Source organism: Scomber scombrus, chromosome 16 (assembly GCF_963691925.1).
Source record: "Scomber scombrus chromosome 16, fScoSco1.1, whole genome shotgun sequence".
In the NCBI taxonomy this organism is placed as follows: Eukaryota; Metazoa; Chordata; class Actinopteri; order Scombriformes; family Scombridae; genus Scomber; species Scomber scombrus.
Genome location: NC_084985.1, coordinates 1,119,858 through 1,142,357, shown reverse-complemented (window position 1 = coordinate 1,142,357; position 22,500 = coordinate 1,119,858). Strand labels below are relative to the sequence as shown.

General features: G+C 39.8%; 1 protein-coding gene across 1 annotated transcript in view; it reads right to left on the bottom strand.

Annotated features, from left to right (window-relative positions):
- The window catches only part of LOC133996210 (atrial natriuretic peptide receptor 1-like), a gene marked incomplete at its 3' end in the record, with an annotated part of 45,511 nt that overhangs the window by 20,025 nt on the left and 2,986 nt on the right, over positions 1–22,500 (bottom strand). Inside the window, 4 exon segments of the mRNA XM_062435789.1 lie at positions 10,567–10,738; positions 11,804–11,917; positions 12,172–12,362; positions 18,133–18,869. Of these exon segments, the coding sequence (XP_062291773.1) occupies positions 10,567–10,738; positions 11,804–11,917; positions 12,172–12,362; positions 18,133–18,847 (1,192 nt within the window).

Below are 22,500 nucleotides of genomic sequence, written 5' to 3'. Positions count from 1 at the left end.
CCTTTTGAACAACGTTTAGAGGATATAAATACCAGGAAACCACCAAAAGAACAACATCAACATTTTCTGTTTTCTGCTCTATAAATAAAATATATTATTATCATCATTTATCAGGCAGCTCAGCAACAGTTTGACGTCACTGTGTTTTGAAATGAAAGCTTTTTTGTACTCAGTAAAATGTTCCAGTAAGCAGCTGGACGCTCTGCTGGCTGAGTGGTTTAACATGCTGATTAAAAACATCTGCGTTCAGCTCTGTGTTAGTCTGCATGTGTAGCTTCATATATTACAGATTACAGGTTTTAGGATTTGTTTGTTAACTCCTGTAACACCAGGTGAATCATATGTGATCCCCATAGACTGTATATAAGAAATGGACGTAACATCCGTGACGTCACCCATTGGTTTGTGGACTGCTGCTCGGAGGCCAATAGTATCGGATCTGAGCAGCGACATCTTGAAAACTTCCGGTGCATGCTGGGAAAAATAAAAACAGGGATTCTACTTATATGGGCATCAGGAGGAGCATGAGGCGCCCTCCTGAACCTGTGAACCAATCAACCTGTCAATCACCACGTAGCCACGTCCTAATGCATACCCTGCTTTATCGTCACATATAAAATCAGGGAGGCCAAAATGTCCCAAATGAACATCATACTGCATTGAAGAAGGCTTTAAACTAGCGATTGAGACCATAAACACATTTTGAAAACGTTTACTGAGGTTAGAAATCAAGTGAGAAGTTGGTGAATTCTCCATTGACTTGTATAGAGACGGAAGTCCTTTTGACACCAAAACGTTCGCCCCCTGGTGGCCTTTTGATAGAATGCAGTTTTAAGTTACTTCCTGGTTGGCCTCATTTCAGAGGACCAGAACTCCCCGCCTGGTGATCCCTGAGTTTAAGATCATCAGATACATGTAGTTCACAGATAAACTACCAGGCGGCTTTTATTTCAACGCTGTCAATCCGTGAGACACAAATTACAGGGTTGGATATCTTTGTCCTTTTGTAGTATTTTGTTGTCTTTTGAAGTATTTTTGTCTTCGTTTGCAGTACTTGTTTCTTATTTTGCAGTATTTGTGTCTTTCTTTGATTTTCTTTTTAATTTTCTTTTGAAGGAAGACACGAAACATTCTGTCCTGACGTCTAATAAATGATCATCTATAAAGTTTCAGACTGAACTATCATAAAAACTCATTTGTTCCTTCGTTACAGGCTCACATGGAAGTTTATAATCGAGCTTGTACAGTACTGGTGTGATTGGTTTTATTGGTTTTATTGAGTCTGGAGATAAATAATCTGTAAAGCCTCAAGTGGACGATAAAGTTTATTTAATGTGCTCTATCTGCCCTGGAACAATAAAATCTCTCTTTTCTTTAAAAAGACGAGTTTTTCAGATTAAAAATGATGGAGTGTATATTTTGATTCTGCTTTTTTTCTTCTTAAATCCACAAAAAAAATGTGCCTTTCTCACCTAATTAAATGAAATCACAGATCTGCTGCTGAGTGTTTATAACTTTTTAAACCTCTGAGGCAGCAAATAATCAATAAAGCAATAGTTTCTGTTCACTTCTCATAAAGTATAAGCAGCTGCAAACTGTTTTATATGATCATGAACTCAATAACTGAGTTTTGGACTGAAGGCTTCCTCTTTCTCTCTCTGTTTTTTTCCATCTGTTCATCATCTAAACTGTCAACATGTCCTCTTCTCTCTTTTCCTCTTCCATCATATTTGTCTCTACCGGTCCCTCCCTCTATCACTCACACTTTGTTTACTGCCCTTCATCCATCCCTCCATCCATCCATCCATCCATCCCTCTATCCATCCCTCCCTCCATCCCTCCATCCATCCCCTCCTCCATCCATCCATCATCCATCCACCCAACCCTCCATCCATCCATCCCTCCCTCCATCCCTCCCTCCATCCATCCCCTCCTCCATCCATCCATCATCCATCCATCCCCTCCTCCATCCATCCATCCGTCCCTCCACCCAACCCTCCATCCATCCATCCATCCATCCATCATCCTTCCCTCCCTCCATCCATCCATCCATCCCTCCATCCCTCCATCCATCCATCCCCCCCTCCATCCATCCATCCATCCATCCCTCCATCCCTTCATCCTCCTGTGACGCACATGCTCACTGATTAATGACCGCTGACTGTGTTCAGTGTTGGTGGATAAAAGCAGAACAATCTAATATAGAGCTGCCTGTTTATCAGCAGCATCAACACACACACACACGCACACACACACACACACACACACACACACACACACACACACACACACACACACACACACACACACAAACACACACACACACACACACACGCTCTGTTCTCTGTTGTCGTCTCTTCTGACTAACTGGCCTCACACAGACCAGTCTGGACCAGTCTGGCTTTTTTCTTCCCAGTAAACATCAGCCGGACGGCAAAAGCAGCGACGTGCACGTTAAAGCTGAACTAATAATAATAATAAAGTTAATTTGCTTTTTTAGTGCACATACAGAATATAACAAATATAAATGTTCAACTGTCGGCTTATGATCTGGTTTCGCTGTTTAAACGTTTGTGATCAGACGTTTAAAACCTCTAACCTTTGTGTTGTCCAAATTGACCCCGTCTGTTTTGACTGTTCCTTCTTTCCTTCCTTCCTTCCTTCCTCCCTCCTTCCTTCTTTCCTTCCTTCCTTCCTTTCCTTCCTCTCTTCCTTCTTTCCTCCCTCCCTCCCTCCTTCTCTCTTTCTTTCCTCCCCTTAGCTTCCTTCCTTCCTTCTTCCTTCCTCCTTTCCTTCCTTCCTTCCTGTTTTCCGTCTTCCTTCCTCCCTCTTTTCCTTCCTTCTTCATCCCTTCCTTCCTCCCTCCCTCTCTTCCTTCTTCCTCCCTCCTTTCCTTCCTTCTTCCTCCCTTCCTTCCTTGACTCGAGGACAACAGGAGGGTTAAATGATCAATTTTTAAATTTCCTTTAATAACATTTCATCAGGTCATTCAGTGTTGGGTTAGACTTCCTCTCCTCACAGATTAAATGTCTCTGAGTATTAAAGCTCCTCAACAGTTTAGTGATAACATGAGATTTATCTGTTAATAAGACGCACAAAGACTTTATTGAGTCACAGATCTTCATCAGTGTGTTTCATTGAGAGCTGCACAGTTCAAGAGGTTAAACTGCAGCAACAATCAATAACTTATTGGAAAAGTAGAAACCAGATGATCAATAAAAGACAAAACAGCAGCACTGACATCCAGACTCCTAAAGGGGTCAATGAGCTCCCCGAGGGGCCCTGAAGGAAACCTGCAGGGAATCTCACAGCTCCAACAATAAACTGCTTTTATTCTTTCTTTGGATCAGGAGGCAGAGCGGTCGACCACCAATTCACAGGTTACAACTAATTCAAAATGCAGCCGCACGTATTCTCACTGGAACTAAAAAATATCAACACATCACTCCCGTTCTTAAATCTTTGCACTGGTTGCCTCCTCCTGGTTTACAAAGCTTTAAATGGCCACGCACCTCAGTACATAACAGACATGCTCATCATTTACACACCAGCAAGAACCCTCAGATCCACAGGCAGCAGAAATCTAGTTAATACTGAGGAAGGGGAGGCAGCTTGTTGTGTTTATGCCCCACACAGGTGGAATACCCTGCCTGAAATAGTCAGAGGCGCCACATCAGCAGGTTAAAAACCTTTCTTTTTATGGCAGCGTTTGGTTAGGTGTGTGTTTGATTGGACTTGTTTATCTTGTTTTACACTTGCACTTTGTTGTTATTTATTTTATTATGATTATTTGTTGTGAAGCATATTGAGTTTACTTTGTGTATGAAATGTGCTTTATAAATAAAATTTGACTTGACTTGACTCGACCAATTGGAAGATTGGCGGTTCGATTCCCAGCTCCTCCAGTCCGCATGTCAATGTGTCCTTGGGCAAGACACTTAACCCCACACTGCTCCTGTTGCTATGCCAACAGTGTATGAATGTATGAATGGTTAGTTTCCCTCTCATGAGCAGGTTGGTGGTCTGTGTGGAAGCTCCTGCCATCAGTCACGCTGGACTTCATATATCATGATAACTTCATAATTTTGCCTGTTTTTTTAATGTAATAAAATGTTCGGAACCAATACTGTAACTAGTTATTGAGTTATTAGCTTGGTAAAAGAAAACAACATTACAAATGTAATAACTGGAGCTGATAACGTAATAATATTCTAATATCTCTTTATTTAAGTTTCATTTATTGGATATAAAGTTTTTTTTACCAGGCCAATAACGTAATAAGTTGTTGGTTTATTTAATTAAAAAACAGGCTAAATTATTACATTATCAGCCGTTTTTACATTACCGGCTGCTACAGACTAACTTACTACCGAGTCAGCAGTGTTCAGGTTCTACTTCAACACAAGAAGCTTAGAGCTCCTCCTAGTGGCTGAAAGTAGTTAATGAACCTGAATACCAGACTACACAGCTCAGTGACTCAATGTAGCAAGACATCATGGATGTCACAGTTAGACCACCAACCATTATCCCGGGTGGTTTTAAACCACGCTGGACTTTTGTGTGATAACTTAATAATTTTGCCAGTTTTTAATATAATAAACTGATAACGTGATTACATTTTCGGAACCAATACCGTAACAAGTTATTGAGTTATTGACTTGGTAAAAAAACCCAACTTAACAAATGTAATAACTGGAGCTGATAACGTATTGGATATAAAGTTTTTTTACCAGGCCAATAGCGTAATAAGTTATTGGTAAAAAGTTACGTTGTTGGTTTATTTCATTAAAAAACAGGCTAAATTATTACATTATCAGCCGTTTTTACATTACCGGCTGCTACAGACTAACTTACTACCGAGTCAGCAGTGTTCAGGTTCTACTTCAACACAAGAAGCTTTGAGCTCCTCCTAGTGGCTGAAAGTAGTTAATCAACCTGAATACCAGACTACACAGCTCAATGGTCATAGTTAGTCCAGGTGAAAGATTATTCAGTTTTAATGACTCATCCCTCGTATATAAAGCTTTGTATCGTCAGCGTAAAAGTGTAAATAAAAACCATGTTTTCAAATAATGTCGCCGAGGTTCATAATGTATAGATCAAAGCTCGGAGCCATGGACGGTTGCCTGGGAAACGCCACACCTCCCAGGTCTTGTGCTGTTGTGTTTTTTTGCTGAATCATCGCTGCACTCTGACCTTTAACCTGCGGACAGGAAGTCGGGAAGTTGACGTGAATTTCCTGCTGCAGGAAACAAAGCGTCTCTCCTTTCACAATAAAATGTGTTGGAGGGACGTTTGTGTTCTCAGAGTTCATCAGAGTTCATCAGAGTTCATCAGAGCAATGAACCACTGAGATCAGATTACTGCACAGAGTTTACTGATCAATAAATACTGATCACTCACAGCTGAAGACAACTGAAACATTTTATTTGGCTTTATTTCTTTCCTCAATGTGTTTATGGATCAGATGATAAAGACGTGTGAGCAGTCTGAGCTTCAACTAATGATTATGTGCAATATGATTAAAAGTCTGTGGCTGCCCCCTGGACCCCATAGAGGTGGTGGGAGAGAGGAGGGCTTTGGCCAAACTGTCCCCCATCATGGACAACACCTCTCACCCTCTGTGTGTGTGTGTGTTATAATTGCATTTTAGGGTCTTTTTATTTAGTTTTTAATCTTATTGTTGTATATTTATGTTTTTGTTCGAGCTGCTGTAGCAATTAATCCCCACTGTGGGATCAATAAATGTATCTTTATCTTTATATTTATATTTACTGCCTTACCGTCTTATTTATTTATTACCTGCAACTCTTCTGTTATACAGTGTTATATTTGTTTGTTTTTATCTGTAATGCACGCTGTCATTTGCAGTATTCCTAATTTCATTGTATAGGTGACTGTACAATGACCATAAAGGCTTCTTATCTTATCAATTATTGATTAATTGTAGTGGAAAAAAAGCTCGTTATAATTCTCTTCAAATGTTCGAACAAAAGTCCAAAACCCAAAAATATTCAGTTTACTGTCATATATGATACATAAAAATGATTAAAGTGATTATTTAATTATCAAACTCTGTCAATAAACTAATTGTTGAGGCTGCTTATTGATCAGTTTTCACTTTAGATTCTTTATTTTTTTCTAAAAGCATAAATATAAAAATATGATGATGAATGTAAATGTTTTCTCTCTCAGCTGTGTGTGTTTGATCACATTAGTCGGTCATTTGCAGCTGAGCCTCGCTGTCAGCATGTCACTTCCTGTGGACGTTTGTTTTCCACACCTGAACCCCCCCCAACACACACACACACACACATACACACACACACACACACACACACAGAGGACATTACATTGACTTACATTCATTTCCTGCAGCCTTAAAGCGAGGCGGGCTGTAATAGATTTATGTTCATGTGAGCAGATTCTCATATTTTAACTCGTCGTCGTGAGAATAGAAAGCAGAGACAGGACGGAGGACAGGAGGACGGGAAGATGGGAGGACTAGAGTCAGCTGAAATATGATGTCATGATCCAATAAATCCATTTACAGGGACACACCATGAGCCTCCTGTCTCTCTGGGTCCTGATTTGTCGTGTCCTGTCTACCTCGCCCTTTTTGGTTTAGTTGTTTCTTGTCTTCTCGTCCCTGGTCTTTCTCGTCCCATCTTAGTAGTCTTGTGTTGTCCTTCTCTGTCCTGTGTGCTTTTGGTTTTGTTGACTTGTTGCTGAACAGTCGAGACATTACATCTTCAGGTTATCTCAGGAACGCCTCTTCAAATTTGGCACATGTCCATTTGAACTCAAGCATTAACTGTAAGATTGGTGAGGTGAGATCACTGTGACTGCAACACCTGGACCCAATCTCAATCAGCCCCTCCCCCCTCTCCCCCTCCCCCCTCCCCCCTTTATTTGCCGGTTCATGTGGAGGTTCACCATATTTAAGGTCCAATCAAATTAGAGTGAAGTGGACTGTGACAGCGAGTGTGCATCAGTGCAGGCTTGTGATCGTCCTAACAGGAAGTGTAACAGGAAGAACGGAGGAAACAACTTACACATTTTCTACTTTCTCAGCTGTTTTACATCAAACAGATAAATCTCAGAATGACTGATGGGAAAAGATCAAACAGGACAAGGAGAGTATCACTTTGTCTCTGGGCCCTGGGTTGGCTCTCCATTCATACCCCCCCCCCCCCCCCCCCTTCATTCGAAGTGTCCACGGCTGTGAGTGTTGTTGGATTTGAAGAGACTCTTGGTAGTGAAGTCATAGTGGGCTGGGTATCATTTAAAACATGCGATACCAGCACCAATCCAAGTCCCCTTAAAGTGATCCTGATACCAACTGAGTCCTTCATCAGATTCCCATTAACACATTTAAGTCTCTGTCTTGTATCCGGTGTAACAGGTGTGTAGTGTAGACACACTTTAGAGCGTTTAGGAGGCATCTTGGCTGCTGAACTGATAAGCGCGCTGGTTGTAGCTGCTGCGGCAGTGGACCAATCACATGTCGCATTAAATCCAAGAACGCTTGCTGTTGATTGGCTGCAGCAAGTCCATATAAAGGCGGGGAGTTCCGGTCCTCTGAAACACATGCTCCTCCTGATGCCCATATAAGTAGAATCCATGTTTTTATTTTTCCCAGCATGCACCTGAAATGTTCAAGATGGCGCTGCTCAGATCCGATACTATTGGCCTCCGAGCAGCAGTCCACAAACCAATGGGTGACGTCACGGATGTTACATTTTATATACAGTCTATGAAAAAAGTCATATTTTCTAGTTCCGGGTGCAAAAAGGATCGATTGCAGGTATCGATTAACGGGAGACGTTTCCATACTACTTGGTATCCATTATTTCAGTCGATGCCTTAAAGGTATAGAGTACTGATACTCAGCCCTGTTTAAGACTAAATTGGGCCTGGACCCTCGAGGGAATTTCATTACATCTGGCAAAATGTCCACTTGTTGTCGTTTCAGGTCCTGTTGATTTTGTTCTGTCCTTTTCTGATTGGTTGAAATGTTTTGCCTCAGGTTGGGCAAAGTGACCTGTGATGAGGCGCTATAGAAATGAAGACTAAATTGAGTTGAACACAGAAAGATGACAAGAAATGAAGCCTTTGAGACCTGAATGTAGACGGACTCCAGCACCACCAGAACCACCCGTCTGTTTTAATGTCCTGTTTGATGATGTCTTTGTCGTCCAGTCTCATCCTGTCTGGTATTTATTGTCCCATCCTCTCTCTCTCTGTGTCTCTGTGTATCACTGTTTAATGAAGTGTCTCTAACAGTTTTACAGCTTCAGAGTTTCTGGATTTTTCCGTCGACATGATGAAACATGTCGTCTGTTTGTCTTTAAATGTTTCACAAACTAAAGAAACAAGAAGTGATTCTATTAAAAACCCAACGAGTGATTTAATGTTTGAAACAACACAGCGGCTGATGGACCGAGACGTTTAAATCAAAGTCTGTCTGCTTTATTTTTCTTTCTTTGTTTGGATTTGAACTCTGTGGTCTCTGTGGACTCTTTCATCCAATCAGAAGCTGATGTTTGATTCTTTTTACTTTGCAGGTGAGAAACTGTTAGATGAGATCTGATTGGTGGAGCCCAGCGAATATTTACCCAAATATGATCAATAAATTCTTCATTCTGACCTCTGAATAATTTTCACTGCACTATTTTTAAACCTTATTTATAATTACTGTTTTTAGTGTTTTTACATGTTTTCCTTGTGTTACTATTTTCTACTTTTTAACCTTTTTTTTTGTATTTTCACTATTCTTTTTTATGTTTTTGTATTTTTTCTTGTTTTTTACTACTATAACTTTTTTAAAAAGCTTTAAAATGTTTTCACTTTTTTACTGTATACTTTTATTATTTTCACTATTATTCCTTTTTTCTTTTGCATTTTTTTGTATTTTTTTTCTTGCCTTTTATTACCATTACATTTTTAAACTTTACTTATTTATTTTTTTACTTTTATTATTTTCACTATTATTTCATTTTTTTGTATTTTTTCCTTGTTTTTTATTACTATTACTTTTTTTAGAAATTTAAAAAAACAACAATTTTCACCTTATTTTAGTGTGTACTTTCATTATTTTATTATTATATTATTATATTTTTATTTGATATTGGTTTTATGATGACTGATACTGATTTCAGATAAAGTTTAATGCTGTAAGATACGTAAAATTTTAAAAACACAAAGTTAGTCGTATGTTTTTTCTCAGGCCTCCATCAATCAAATGAGCTCTGACCGGCCAATTAGGAGCCTGATGCCCTGTGAGGTCACCATGGGAACCAGAGGCTGATGGTTTGTGTTGTTTTTCCCACTCGTTCTCTCACCCACACAAACACACATGTTCTCACGGCTCAGCGGGGAGTTAGCGTGTTAGCGTAGCATGGCAGCGTGACTCTGGGAACATAAAGACAGGAAGTTTGGTACTTAAACCCACGACCAGGACGGGAAAACCACAGCGAGCGCTCTGATTGGCCCGTCGCTCCGACATCATTGACCTCTGCTGAGTATCATGAACATTGTGTTTGTTTAACGTAAAGACTGACAGAGAAACACTTTAACAACATTTAGTTTTATTACTTTTAGGACTTCTCTTTCACCCCCAGCTCGCTAACCTGCATTCTTTCTAATGGCCAGCAGGGGGCAACGTCACTGGTCAGACTGTATAGACGTCTATAAGAAAATTAGCCGACTTCTCATTTAATTTATTCCCTCAGTAAACAGTTTAATAATGATTTTATGATCTCAATCACTCGTTTCAGTTATCATGATGTTCATTACGCTCCAGTTTAGAGTAAAACAGACGATAAAGCAGCTTCAGGGTTAGGGTTAACTTGTGATTGACAAGTCGCTACCACAGTGACATCAGTTATGTAACCATGGCAACCCCAAGTTCTCAGAGTAGAGCCATCACTATTTCACAGTGTGCTTTCAGTTCATGAAAGTTAATTGTAACATTTCAGTTGCCTATAAAAGTCCTTTATGAAAGAGTCATGCTCAGTTTATCCAATATAGGTTCATTTTGTTTTAACGGTTTTAAGCCTTTGTTTTAACGGTTTTAAGCCTGTTTTTTGCTGTTGAAAATTAATAATTATTTGCTTTTTCTCCATCAACACCACAGCAGTCATCAAAGAAGCAAAGCAGCAGCAGCTCCATCATCATCATGACCCTCATCACCCATCAGGAGCCTCTGCTGCAAATCCAGCAGGATGCAGAACAGCTTCTTCCCACAGACTGCCCCCCCCCCCCCCCCCCCCCCCCCCCCCCACCAACACACGCACTCAGATTCACACTTTTGTCCAAAAATGGTTGCCTCTGCTTGCAGGAATCAAAGATGGCGACGGTCAGATTGGCAAACTCAAGGCTTCAACCCAACGTGTGTTTTTTACTGAAGATAAATTGCGTGTTTTTTAGTTTGTGTTTCTATTTTTACTCGATGTGAGAACATGTCAGAGTATTTCTGCTCTTTGTGGTTTAAATGTATTTCACATTTGTTCCCCTGAGACACTCCCAAATGTTTTCCATGAGAAAATATGTTTCAGTTCTCACCTGGGAAGGTCCTGTTCCACATCCTCTTGGTCACCACGTCTCCTCTGGGCCTCTGGATTCCTCCTCCTCCTCCTCCTCCTCCTACTCTCCAGTTCTGCTCGCTCAGCGTCTCATTCAGAGCCTGAGAGTACAGCATCACTCCGTCATGGAAACCTCCGGCTATCAGGTTATACTGACAGAGACACAGACACAGCTTCAGTTTTAATAAACAGCTTTCTGACATCTAACAGCTTCACTCTTCATCCTTTAACTGGATCAGTCAGCTGGGACCTCAGCAGGTTAACATCAACACGATCAATAAAACAGCTGTTGTGCTTCTATTGTGTTTTATCTTGTTGTGTTTTATCTTGTTGTGTTTTATCTTGTTGTGTTTTATCTTGTTGTGCAGCACTTTGGAAACCCTGTGTTTGTTAAAATCCTGCTATATAAATAAAGTGGACTGGTTTGGTTTGGGTTTGGTTTGGTTTGGGACTGGTTTGGGTTTGGTTTGGGATTGGTTTTGAATTGGTTTGGGAGCGTTTTGGGACTGGTTTGGGACTGGTTTGGGAATGGTTTGGGTTTGGTTTGGGTTTGGGTTTGGTTTGGGACTGGTTTGGGTTTGGTTTGGGTTTGGGTTTGGTTTGGCATTGGTCTGGGTTTGGTTTGGAGCGGTTTGGGTTTGGTTTGGGTTTGGTTTGGGTTTGGTTTGGGACTGGTTTGGGTTTGGTTTGGGACTGGTTTGGGACTGGTTTGGGTTTGGTTTGGGACTGGTTTGGGACTGGTTTGGGACTGGTTTGGGAATGGTTTGGGTTTGGTTTGGGTTTGGTTTGGGTTTGGTTTGGGACTGGTTTGGGAATGGTTTGGGTTTGGTTTGGGACTGGTTTGTCTCAAATCTCTTTTTCTGTACTTATACTTGATATTTTGCTTGCCTGAGTGCGTTCACCCTGAGAAGTACAGACAAACGCACTATGAGGATTCAGCCACAACTCTCCAAATTACCTAAATTTTCTGCTACTTTGAATAATTACTGTAGATGAAGTTTAATAAGAAGTCGGTTTTAAAGTTTCTACTGACAAAAAAAACAGCTCAGCATTTGCAGCACTGCGGCTCAGTGATGTGTTTTTAATAGGACAGAAAATATCACAGGACTTGTTGGTACATGAGTTTAATGTTGGTTTGGCTCTGAACATGAGACCTGTGTGTGTGTGTGTGTATGTGTGTGTGTGTTTGTGTGTGTGTGTGTGTGTGTGTGTATTACCAGAGAGTCTTTGATGGTGAAGTTGAACATTTCTTTCGCGTCTCTCTTCAGAGTTTCAACAAACTGATGATATTCTGGATTCTGCGGCTCCAGGTAGGTCAGCACCTTCACACTCTGACAACACACACAATAAATATCACGTTTCACCTCTGAGGTCGTTACTGTGCGAATGAAACAACATTTATACAGGATCAGAAATCACAAACTCTCATGCTGGAAAGTATCTCATTGCCTCCAGTACAGATCTGAGCTGCTTTTACTTTCTTTACAGTGTTGAACTCTCACTTATACTTCAGCTAAGGATCTAAAGATGTGTTTAAACTTGATTTTAAAGCAGCTTGTCTGTAAACTGAAGTATAGAGTCTCACTCTGAAGGCCTGGCGAGCAGCGTAGTCGTTGGCGTCTCCGCGGTGCCACGGCCGGACGGGGCCATGACGCCCCAAACCCTCCGCAAAAAGATCAATGAAGAAGAAAACGTAGGTCTCCAGCTCCACCCCTTCCTTCCAGAGCTGCACCATCAGAGTCCTGAAGATGTCCCAGGAGCAGCACACGTACACCACTGAAGAAGAAGAAGAAGAAGAAGAAGAAGAAGAAGAAGAAGAAGAAGAAGAAGAGCTGGTCACTTTGTTTTGTAACACAGAAGAAGAAAAGACGCTGTACATAAAATATGGTGCATGCAAATTGTACATTTTTTAAAATAGCTATATATAGTCATAATAAGTCTCGTGTTCTGACCTCCAGACTTCACCGATCATTTTCACACAGTTACACATGTTTTTATTTCCTGTAGTTTGACTGAAGGTTAAACAGACCCAAGCACACACATGAACAATGATTAATGCTGTAATTTAAACACACACACACACGCACACACACACACACACACACACACACACACACACACACACACACACACACACACACACACACAGGAGAGCAGGGGTAATTACTCTCAGCTCCAGCTAGCATTGCCGGCGGCAACAGATGGCCTCAGTTAGAGGGGATGGGAACATTTAGTGTGTGTGTGTGTGTGTGTGTGTGTGTGTGTGTGTGTGTGTGTGTGTGTGTGTGTGTGTGTGTGTGTGTGTGTGTGTGTGTGATTTAATCTCTCTTGCATCATGTTCACCATGATGTCAGCCTCTGCAGGTCTTGAACCTCCTCTGTAGCGCCACCAGTGGGACAAACGTTTGGTGACTTCCTGCCGTAACACGCTGGCTTCTTCATGACTGTTTACTCCCTGCTGACTTTTACTTCATTCAGTAAAGAGTTTTAAACTGTCGGTTAGCTTATAGTGGCCAGATTTCACCTCTGTCATCATCATCATCATCATCATCATCATCATCATCATCATATTGTCAGACTCAGGCTCCAGTTTAAAACCACACATAATATATAAATAGACATATAAGATACATACAAACCAAAGCATTGCTCTAGTTAAACACATTCATACCAGTGTTTCCATACAGGAGACTGGTAACGTATGGATCTTTACTTTGGAGCCTAACTTTGTTGTTCTGAGAAACGTTCAGGCAACAAATAAATGTACATCAAACTCCCCAATAAGGCATTGAAGGTGTTGACCTGTGCTCTACAGAACAGATCACCTGCACTACAGATCCTCATACAGTCATTATAAGCAACATGAAGCTTCTGCATGCTCACCTTTCTAAGCTTCAACCATAAGAGACCTGTGTATATAAAGGAGTAAAATATTCCATTAAGAGCTTCATCTTAACATTATCTGAGCACATGTTGAATAAGCTTGGGCAAGATAATACACAACACTGCCTACTGTATATTGGCGCTTTTCCACTATACAGTTCTAGCTCTACTCGACTCGACTCGGTTTGGTACCAGGAACCTTTTGCATTACTATAGTTCCTCCTCAACGTGAGCGGGGTCGTCATAGCAACGCTGCGTTAAACTGCTGTGACTTCGTTTTCTACGCGACACAAAGTTTGGGACTGGTTTGGGTTTGGTTTTGGACTGGTTTGGGACTGGTTTGGGACTGGTTTGGGACTGGTTTGGGGCTGGTTTGGGATTGGTTTGGGACTGGTTTGGGTTTGGTTTGGGACTGGTTTGGGACTGGTTTGGGACTGGTTGGGGACTGGTTTGGGATTGGTTAATCGCTTGGAACCTCGGCAGAGCAGATACTAAAAAAGTACCAGGTACCAGGTACTATCCCTGATGGAAACGCAAAAAACAACCGAGTCGAGTAGAGCTAGAACTGTATAGTGGAAAAGTGCCATATGTGTCATCATCATCAGAGCTGAGATGTAGCGACCCAGGTGACACCCACAAAGATCTTTGTCCTTTTTCGTTTTCTACATATCATGACGGCTCTCCTTTTAGCAATGTGCAGCACCTCATATTTCACCCCATACTCAGATTAATATTCTATTAATATTCATATTCTGTGATTAATTAAAACCAAACACAGGAACAATTTACCCAGAATTAAATGACAAAGAAAACTAAATAAATAATGTATACTGAACTATACTGAGGATAATCATTAGGCACATAGAACAGTTTAATCCAGCATTGGTGGTCAAATAGAAGTTAGAAGTTAGAAACCAATAAAAGGAGCAGTGAATATAAGCTTGTTAATTCTGATCCTGCCCACATAATACAGCAGTTGCTAGACGGTGTGTGAGTCTGCTGCATAGCTCCGTCTGACAGAGCAGCTGCTGGATGATTGGAAACATGTCTGACTGAACCGAGCCTGTAACACCGCAGATACAACGCCCTTCATCTGAGGAATATAAATCAGCTCTGAGCTACTTCACAGTGTGACAGATAGTGACTTAACATTTGTTTCACTTAAAATCTTTGAGATTATTACTGTAAAATAAAGAAATGACGAGCTGCAGTGAGCAAAGCTACTCATTTCCAGTTGATGCCGATTGTGCTACTGAAAGCTTTTGTTTGCAGCTCTCAACTCAGTTAATGTGGCTTTATTCTTCATTACTGTGGTTAATTACTAGCTGTATATTTGTTGTTAACTACTCTAGCTTAACAAATAACCTAGTTAGGTGGTTAGTAATGAAGCTTAGCGAAAGTTCAGACAGGAAGACCACCTTTTTGTATGCTCACGTCATAGTTTTATTTCTCATTCTTTAGTCATCCTGATCCTTCTCACAGCTCATACTGATCTCTGTCAAAGCTCATATTTTCCTTGCTGTTATTTCTGGAGCATCAGTTGACACATCAGCTGGTTAAGTCTAACCAATAGCACAGTGACACACCTTCACTGTCAGCCTATCATATTGCAGCTGTCTATTTAAATGTTCTCTTTCTCTGCTCAGGTGATTTCTTGATGCTGTTTCTTGCGACCCACCACCTCCCCATCACCACCCAGTCTTCAGTTTCCTCAAAGCAACACTTCAACTTCATCAGCTGATCAGTTTCAGCCTTAAGATGACTTGTTGTGATTTGGCCAAAAATTGATTGATCAGAGTCATCAGCCACCACCACCAGTGTCTAGACTCCATGGGGGGATCTATCATGCTGCTGCTCAGGACTTACGTCCTTCAATTCAAAAGTTCTCCCTGCAGAGTCCAAGCGCCAAATGCTATGACCTAATACCTGATCATTAATATCATCTGCATAATAAACATATTTTACTTCATCTCTGGTCTCTCCTGAATGTCTCTCTCTCTCTCCCTCTCTCCCTCTCTCTCTCCCTCTCTCTCTCTCTCTCCCTCTCTCTCTCCCTCTCTCTCTCTCTCTCCCTATCTCTCTCCTTCTCCCCCCCTCTCTCTCTCTGTCTCTCTCTCTCTCTGTCTCTCTCTCTCTCCTGCTCTTTCTTGCTCAGTGAGTTCAGCTATTCCTCTGCCTCCTTTAGTGATAATGGTAAATGTAATAAATGTGGTTTATTTGCAGTGTGTGAAACCCAAACGTTAGCTACAGTAGTTAGCGTAGTAGTTCCTGAGCGGCTCTCTGCCTGAAGGAAGCAAGCAGAATCCTACAGTTCACCTCCAACCAGTTTACCTTTCTAACGGGTTCTCCTAACTCTGACACACCTGCTGAGAACCAGACTCTGATTATTTGGCAGCTTCATAGTCAGAAACATGAAGTCAGCGACACCAGTGACCAAAGTCAAATGTATTCCTGTCAGAACGGACAAGAATCCAATTAGTAACTGCTGGCTAAAGATAAACTTAAATATATGGAACGATTATTATACATGTTGGCAGGAATGACTGCGTCTGTTTTTTTAGTAAATGAAGAAGCTAAATTGGGAGAGGAAGTGTAATAGATTGGAAAAGATAAAAATACTTGAGTAAAACTGACATTTTCAGAAGGTTGATGCTCCCGATCATAGACCTCCACATCTAAATGGGTAAATAGCTTTTTGTCTTTATGTTTACGGTGAGCGGCAGAGAGGCCGACAGGAAACAGGTAGAGAGAGATGAGAATGACCTGCAGCAAAGGTCCTTTACTGGAATCAAATTATAGACGCTGCCTTTATGTGGCTTTAACTACTCAGCTGCCAAGATGCTGCAGGTAAAACCTTTTAACCCTTTATAGGTCACACCAAGAAAGTTATATTTAAACAATCATGTCTTTGCTTTTCCTCTTTGAGGCCATGACAACATAAAACATTGATTTATTGTGTCATTGAGCCTAAATGTGATGTTTTACAGACCTCTACAGAAGCTGAATACAACAAAGACATTTCCCCTAAAACCCAACATCAAACTGACTTTACTGTTTCAGAGAAAACTTCAAGAAAACAGAGAAAAAGAAGACAAGATTTACTTCTTCCTCCTGCACGGAATTCCTCTTATTGATTATTTACAGGTGGGCACAACACACACACACACACACACACACACACACACACACACACACACACACACACACACACACACACACACACACACATACAGTGCTTAGTCAGATTCAATGAAGCAGAACAATCTAATAATAATTAACCGTCATTTAAAAGGAGGAGTGAGAGGAAGGGGGGAGGAAAAGTCAGTAAAAAAGGGAAGACAGAAGAATGAGGAAAAGAGAAATGAAAGAGAAGGAGAGAAGGAAGAATAACAGAGGGAGGAAAAAGGAAGGAGGGGAAGAAGACCTCAGCTGTTCTCATGAAAGACAGATCACTGAAGGAAGGAAAGAAGAAGAAGCATGAAAGAAGAATAAAAGGAGGAAGAATAGAAGGATAAGAAAACTTAGAAGAAGAAGTAGAAGAAGAAGAAGAAGAAGTAGAAGAAGAAGAAGTACAAGAAGTAGAAGAAGAAGAAAACGTAGAAGAGGAAGAAGAAGAAGTAGTAGTAGAAGAAGAAGAAAACATAGAAGAGGAAGAAGAAGAAGAAGAAGAAGAAGAAGAAAACGTAGAAGAGGAAGAAGAAGAAGAAAACGTAGAAGAGGAAGAGGAAGAAGAAAACGTAGAAGAAGAAGAAGAAGAAGAAAACGTAGAAGAGGAAGAGGAAGAAGAAGAAAACATAGAAGAAGAAAACGTAGAAGAGGAAGAAGAAGAAAACGTAGAAGAAGAAGAAGAAGAAGAAAACGTAGAAGAAGAAGAAGAAAAAGAAGAAGAAGAAAACGAAGAAGAGGAAGAGGAAGAAGAAAACGTAGAAGAGGAAGAAGAAGAAGAAAACGTAGAAGAGGAAAAGGAAGAAGAAGAAAACATAGAAGAAGAAGAAGAAAACGTAGAAGAGGAAGAAGAAGAAAACGTAGAAGAAGAAGAAGAAGAAAACGTAGAAGAAGAAGAAGAAGAAAACGTAGAAGAAGAAGAAGAAGAAAATGTAGAAGAAGAAGAAGAAGAAGAAGAAGCAGAAGAAGAAGAAAACATAGAAGAGGAAGAAGAAGAAGAAGAAGAAGAAGAAGAAAACGTAGAAGAGGAAGAAGAAGAAGAAAACGTAGAAGAGGAAGAGGAAGAAGAAAACGTAGAAGAAGAAGAAGAAGAAGAAAACGTAGAAGAGGAAGAGGAAGAAGAAGAAAACATAGAAGAAGAAGAAAACGTAGAAGAGGAAGAAGAAGAAAACGTAGAAGAAGAAGAAGAAGAAGAAAACGTAGAAGAAGAAGAAGAAAAAGAAGAAGAAGAAAACGAAGAAGAGGAAGAGGAAGAAGAAAACGTAGAAGAGGAAGAAGAAGAAGAAAACGTAGAAGAGGAAAAGGAAGAAGAAGAAAACATAGAAGAAGAAGAAGAAAACGTAGAAGAGGAAGAAGAAGAAAACGTAGAAGAAGAAGAAGAAGAAAACGTAGAAGAAGAAGAAGAAGAAAACGTAGAAGAAGAAGAAGAAGAAAATGTAGAAGAAGAAGAAGAAGAAGAAGAAGCAGAAGAAGAAGAAGAAGAAGAAGCAGTGTCTGACCTCGGCTGGTCTCGCGGATCTCCTTGATCATCAGCTTGTAGTCCACGTTGTCGACATCGATGGCGTAGTCGCGGATAGTGATGTTGCGGTTGCCTAGCAACATGTAGAGCCCCTCCACGGTGAAGAAGCAGGGCCGGTCGTCGTTGGTGTCTTTGTTGTTGCTGAAGATGAGCATCGCGTTCCTCCGCCAGCCGAACGTCTCCTGGATCTTGATGCCGAACTCACCGAGCTTCTTGTGCGTCGGCCCCGTGTTGGTGACCGCCGAGAATATCCCGAAGCCGATGGCACGGGCGCCAGCCGTTACCATGGGAACCTCCCAATGCGTGGTGAAACGGGCGACGGGCGACGACGAGTAATCACAGCCGGGCCCGATGAAGGCCCAGGGGTCGTGGGACAGCTTCAGGTCCACGGCGACCAGCGGCGCCATGGAGTCGGAGCAGAAGCCGTCGCCGTTCTCCGAGCTGCCGTGAACGAGCCGCAGCTTCAGACCCGGCAGCAGCCAGGGGTCAGAGTTCACCCGCTGCAACGCCTGCTGCAGCGCCGGCGCCACGCGAGGCCACGACCACGCGTAGTCCGTGTTCGTCAACGGCAAGATGGCCGCCAGAGTCACATCCTGCAGGTCCTCCGTGGCGTTATCGGCGGGAAGAGAGGACGCAGCCGATTGGATGAGCAGCACCAGGAGGAGGAGCGAGGGGCGGGGCCACCAGGTCGCCATGACGACGAGTCTGTCAGACGAGCTGCAGAGAAAACAACGACGTACAGGTGATGAGGACTTTTTAACAGGATCGGTGGAAGGTTTTTTTTTCTCAACTTTATTAAGAACACAGAAACATACAGAACGGTCAGTGATGTTTATTAGTGTCCATGTGGTTTATTTTAAATTTAAAAGGTTAAAATGATAAAATAAACGTATGAATAACTTGCACACATTCTTTTTTTGTGGACCCAGCATCAAATTTCTGCTTTTAATCCATTTTGAGAGAATATATTAGAGGATTATGGCAAAAATGTCTAAGTGGTGTAACCATAAAAACTTTGTACCAAATAATTCAACTTGCTTAAAAACAGTAAATTGTCAATAAAACACCATATCAACTAGTTTGGCATGATCTTACATTATAACTTTATATTAAATAAAGGTAATGGAATACAATTGTTCTCAATATTACATTTACTCTGGGGAAGCATGGAGATCAGGAACCTGACTGCTTTCTTTATTTCTCCTCTTCCTCCTTTCTTTTTCTTCTTACTCATTTATCTTTCTTTCTTTCTTTCTTTCTTTCTTTCTTTCTTTCTTTCTTTCTTTCTTTCCTTCTTTCTTTCTTTTTTCTTTCTCCTCTTCCTCCTTTCTCTCTTTTTTTCTTTCTCCTTTATCTTTCTTTTCCTCTTCCTCCTTTCTTTCTCTTCTTCCTCCTTTATCTTTGTTTCTATCTTTCTCTTCCTCCTTTCTTTCTATCGTTCTCCTCTTCCTCCTTTATCTTTCTTTCTTTCTTTCTTTCTTTCTAGGAGGATAAAATATGTAATATGTATCATTCTTTTGTGGTTACACCATTTGACATTTTCAGGAGCATTCAGTCTTACTTTAATATATTGATTATATTGAACTGGGCGTAACTCGGACGTCCATGATGTCTTGCTGCGGAGCCGCTGAGTTCAGTTTGAATTTATCTCCCATAAAACCAACAAAAATACTAAATGTACATTTTAACAAACCTGATGCTGCTTTTAAAACTAGTTTAACTGATTTATTAATTCATCATCTTACCAACACTTATTATTACTGACCTTTATTCTAGAAGCAGACATGTTAATGAAGCTGTGACAGATAATACAGCAGCAGAAGAAGAGTTAGTGTTTTACTGTCCAACTACAACTGCCATGATGCTATGCCACCAACATGTAAATCTGTGTTTTTAAAGCTTATTATTAAAGTTCATTATAATCTTTATAAACTCTCATGTCTTCACTAAATGTTCCTCTTGAACTTTCATGAGATCTTTTTTTTCTGGACGCTTTTGTTGCTTCACAGAGTCAATATGTGCATCCTCCTTCAGGAGCTGCTGGGATTTCTGGGAACTGGACCAGCGTCTCCATGTGGAGGGGGGGGGGGGGGGGGGGGCAGTCAAGTGGGACTAACGGACCGAGCGGACACACAGAGGTTAAACCTGGTTAAACAACAGCAAACTATAAACATGATAATTAATAAAGTTTAACTGAAGAACAGAGAGAGAAGCTTTGACTTTGACTTGAACCAAACTGGTTCCCATTTATTTTACTGGTCCTTTCATTTTATACTCAGTATTTCATTCAAATTTGGTATAAATTATAAGAAAACTACTTTATGCATTGTAATTGTAGTTTAATTGTAAAGAAACAATAATATTTTTTAGTAGCTGGGAGGCAATACAATAATTATCTCATAGAAATACAGTAATTTTCTATAATTAAAATACATTTTATAGCTTTAACTTTACATGAGTTGTTGTGTATTTTTAGTTATTCTTTTAACTATAAAAACATTTACATTTCCTGTAAAAATGAACCAACACAAATAACCAGGCTGCTAAGGACAAAAAATGTACTGTTATAAATAATGAGTTTAGATAAAACCTTGAAAAATGTATTTATATTTAATGTAATAACGTTTTATACCATTTATTGTGTAACTCTAGATAGAAATCTTGTGTATTCACTAGATTCATGTTATAAAGTGTTAGAAACTAATCCATAAAAACAATGAATTCACCTTTAAATAAACATGTAAATACTGTAAAAAGACAGATCATTAAGTTTCTTAAGTTTATAATAATAAATATACACACACATTTTATGGTAACACATTTTTCACTTTGGTGACATAAATGTTGTTTAACTGAAACGTTACATTACATTTTATATGTCTGTGTTATAAACCGGTCCTCACAAAGATAGTCAAACAAGTAACACACACACACACACACACACACAGACACACACACACACTGATGATGTGATTCTGCTCCAACATCAATCAAACAGATTGAAGCTCAGATGTCACAGTGTCATTGAACACATCACGTCTTCACTGCGCACAGAATGAATGAACACATGAACACACACACTTACACTAAACACTTAACTCTGTGTGTGTGTGTGTGTGTGTATTCTATTGTTCTCCAGGAGTCTTCAGTGTTACGTAACTGTTGTTGCGAAATAGCGGCAGAGTCTCACAAAACAAACAAACACACACACACACACACACACACACACACACACACAGTAAATGCACAACATACACACAGAGCAGTGGAGGAAACAGACCTGTACAATGACAATAAACGACTCTATTTTATTCTATTCTGTTCTATTATTATGGAAATATTACAGGAATACAGTGTAATAAGAATCTAACAGAAATATGGGAATATTACATGAATACTATGAGAATTTAATAAGAATATAATAGAAATAGAAAGCTTTATTGTCATTATATTTAAGATATAATGAGATTACAGGGGATTTGTGCTTTAAAGACAAATACAAACGAGACACACGCAGCTAAATAAAGACAACATGGAATTAAATAAAAATAAATAAAAGAATAAATAGAAGCAGCAGATTATTGTTTGTTTAGAGTTCTTATGGCTCAGTGAAAAAACTCAACTAATACAGCAACATTATAGGAGTAATATATAATATGATATTATAAGAATATGATGATGGAAGTAAATTATATGTTCCTTTAATAAAGACTAAAGAGGAATATTTTAGTAATATTTTGATTGTTTCACTTCACTGCAGCTTTCAGTCTCTTTTACTTTACTTTAGTATTTAGATTAATAGATGTGTGTATTTTATACTTCTTACTGCCCTGTGTGTGTTTAACAGAATAATATCATTTATTAAAACATGATGAGACCTTTAATCAGTTAATGTTCTACAATAACGTCTCTGTAACACAAAACATGAATATTAATATCAAATTAAACTCTGAAAACATTCTCATATCTTATCTTGTATTTGTATTTATTCTATTAAAAATCTGATCTTTGATATTTTATATTAATAGTTTGTTTTTTTCATTTTACCAATTAATTGAATAGTTGCCGACTAATCAGTTAATCTCTCTCTTTCTGTCTTTGACCCAACAAATTCACGTTTTACTGTAAATGATTGCTGATTTATTGACAGCTGACATCCAAACGACACAAAACTTATCAATAATCAATAACCAGATTTAGTTTGAGTGAATAAACCAACAGTAAAATAAAAAATAAAAAAATACTCAATGTTATTTTTTAGGGTTGTCCGATATTATTGGCCGATATTCACTTAAAAATATAATATCAGGAAGTATCAGTATCGGGTCTTTATAACCAATGTTTGTTC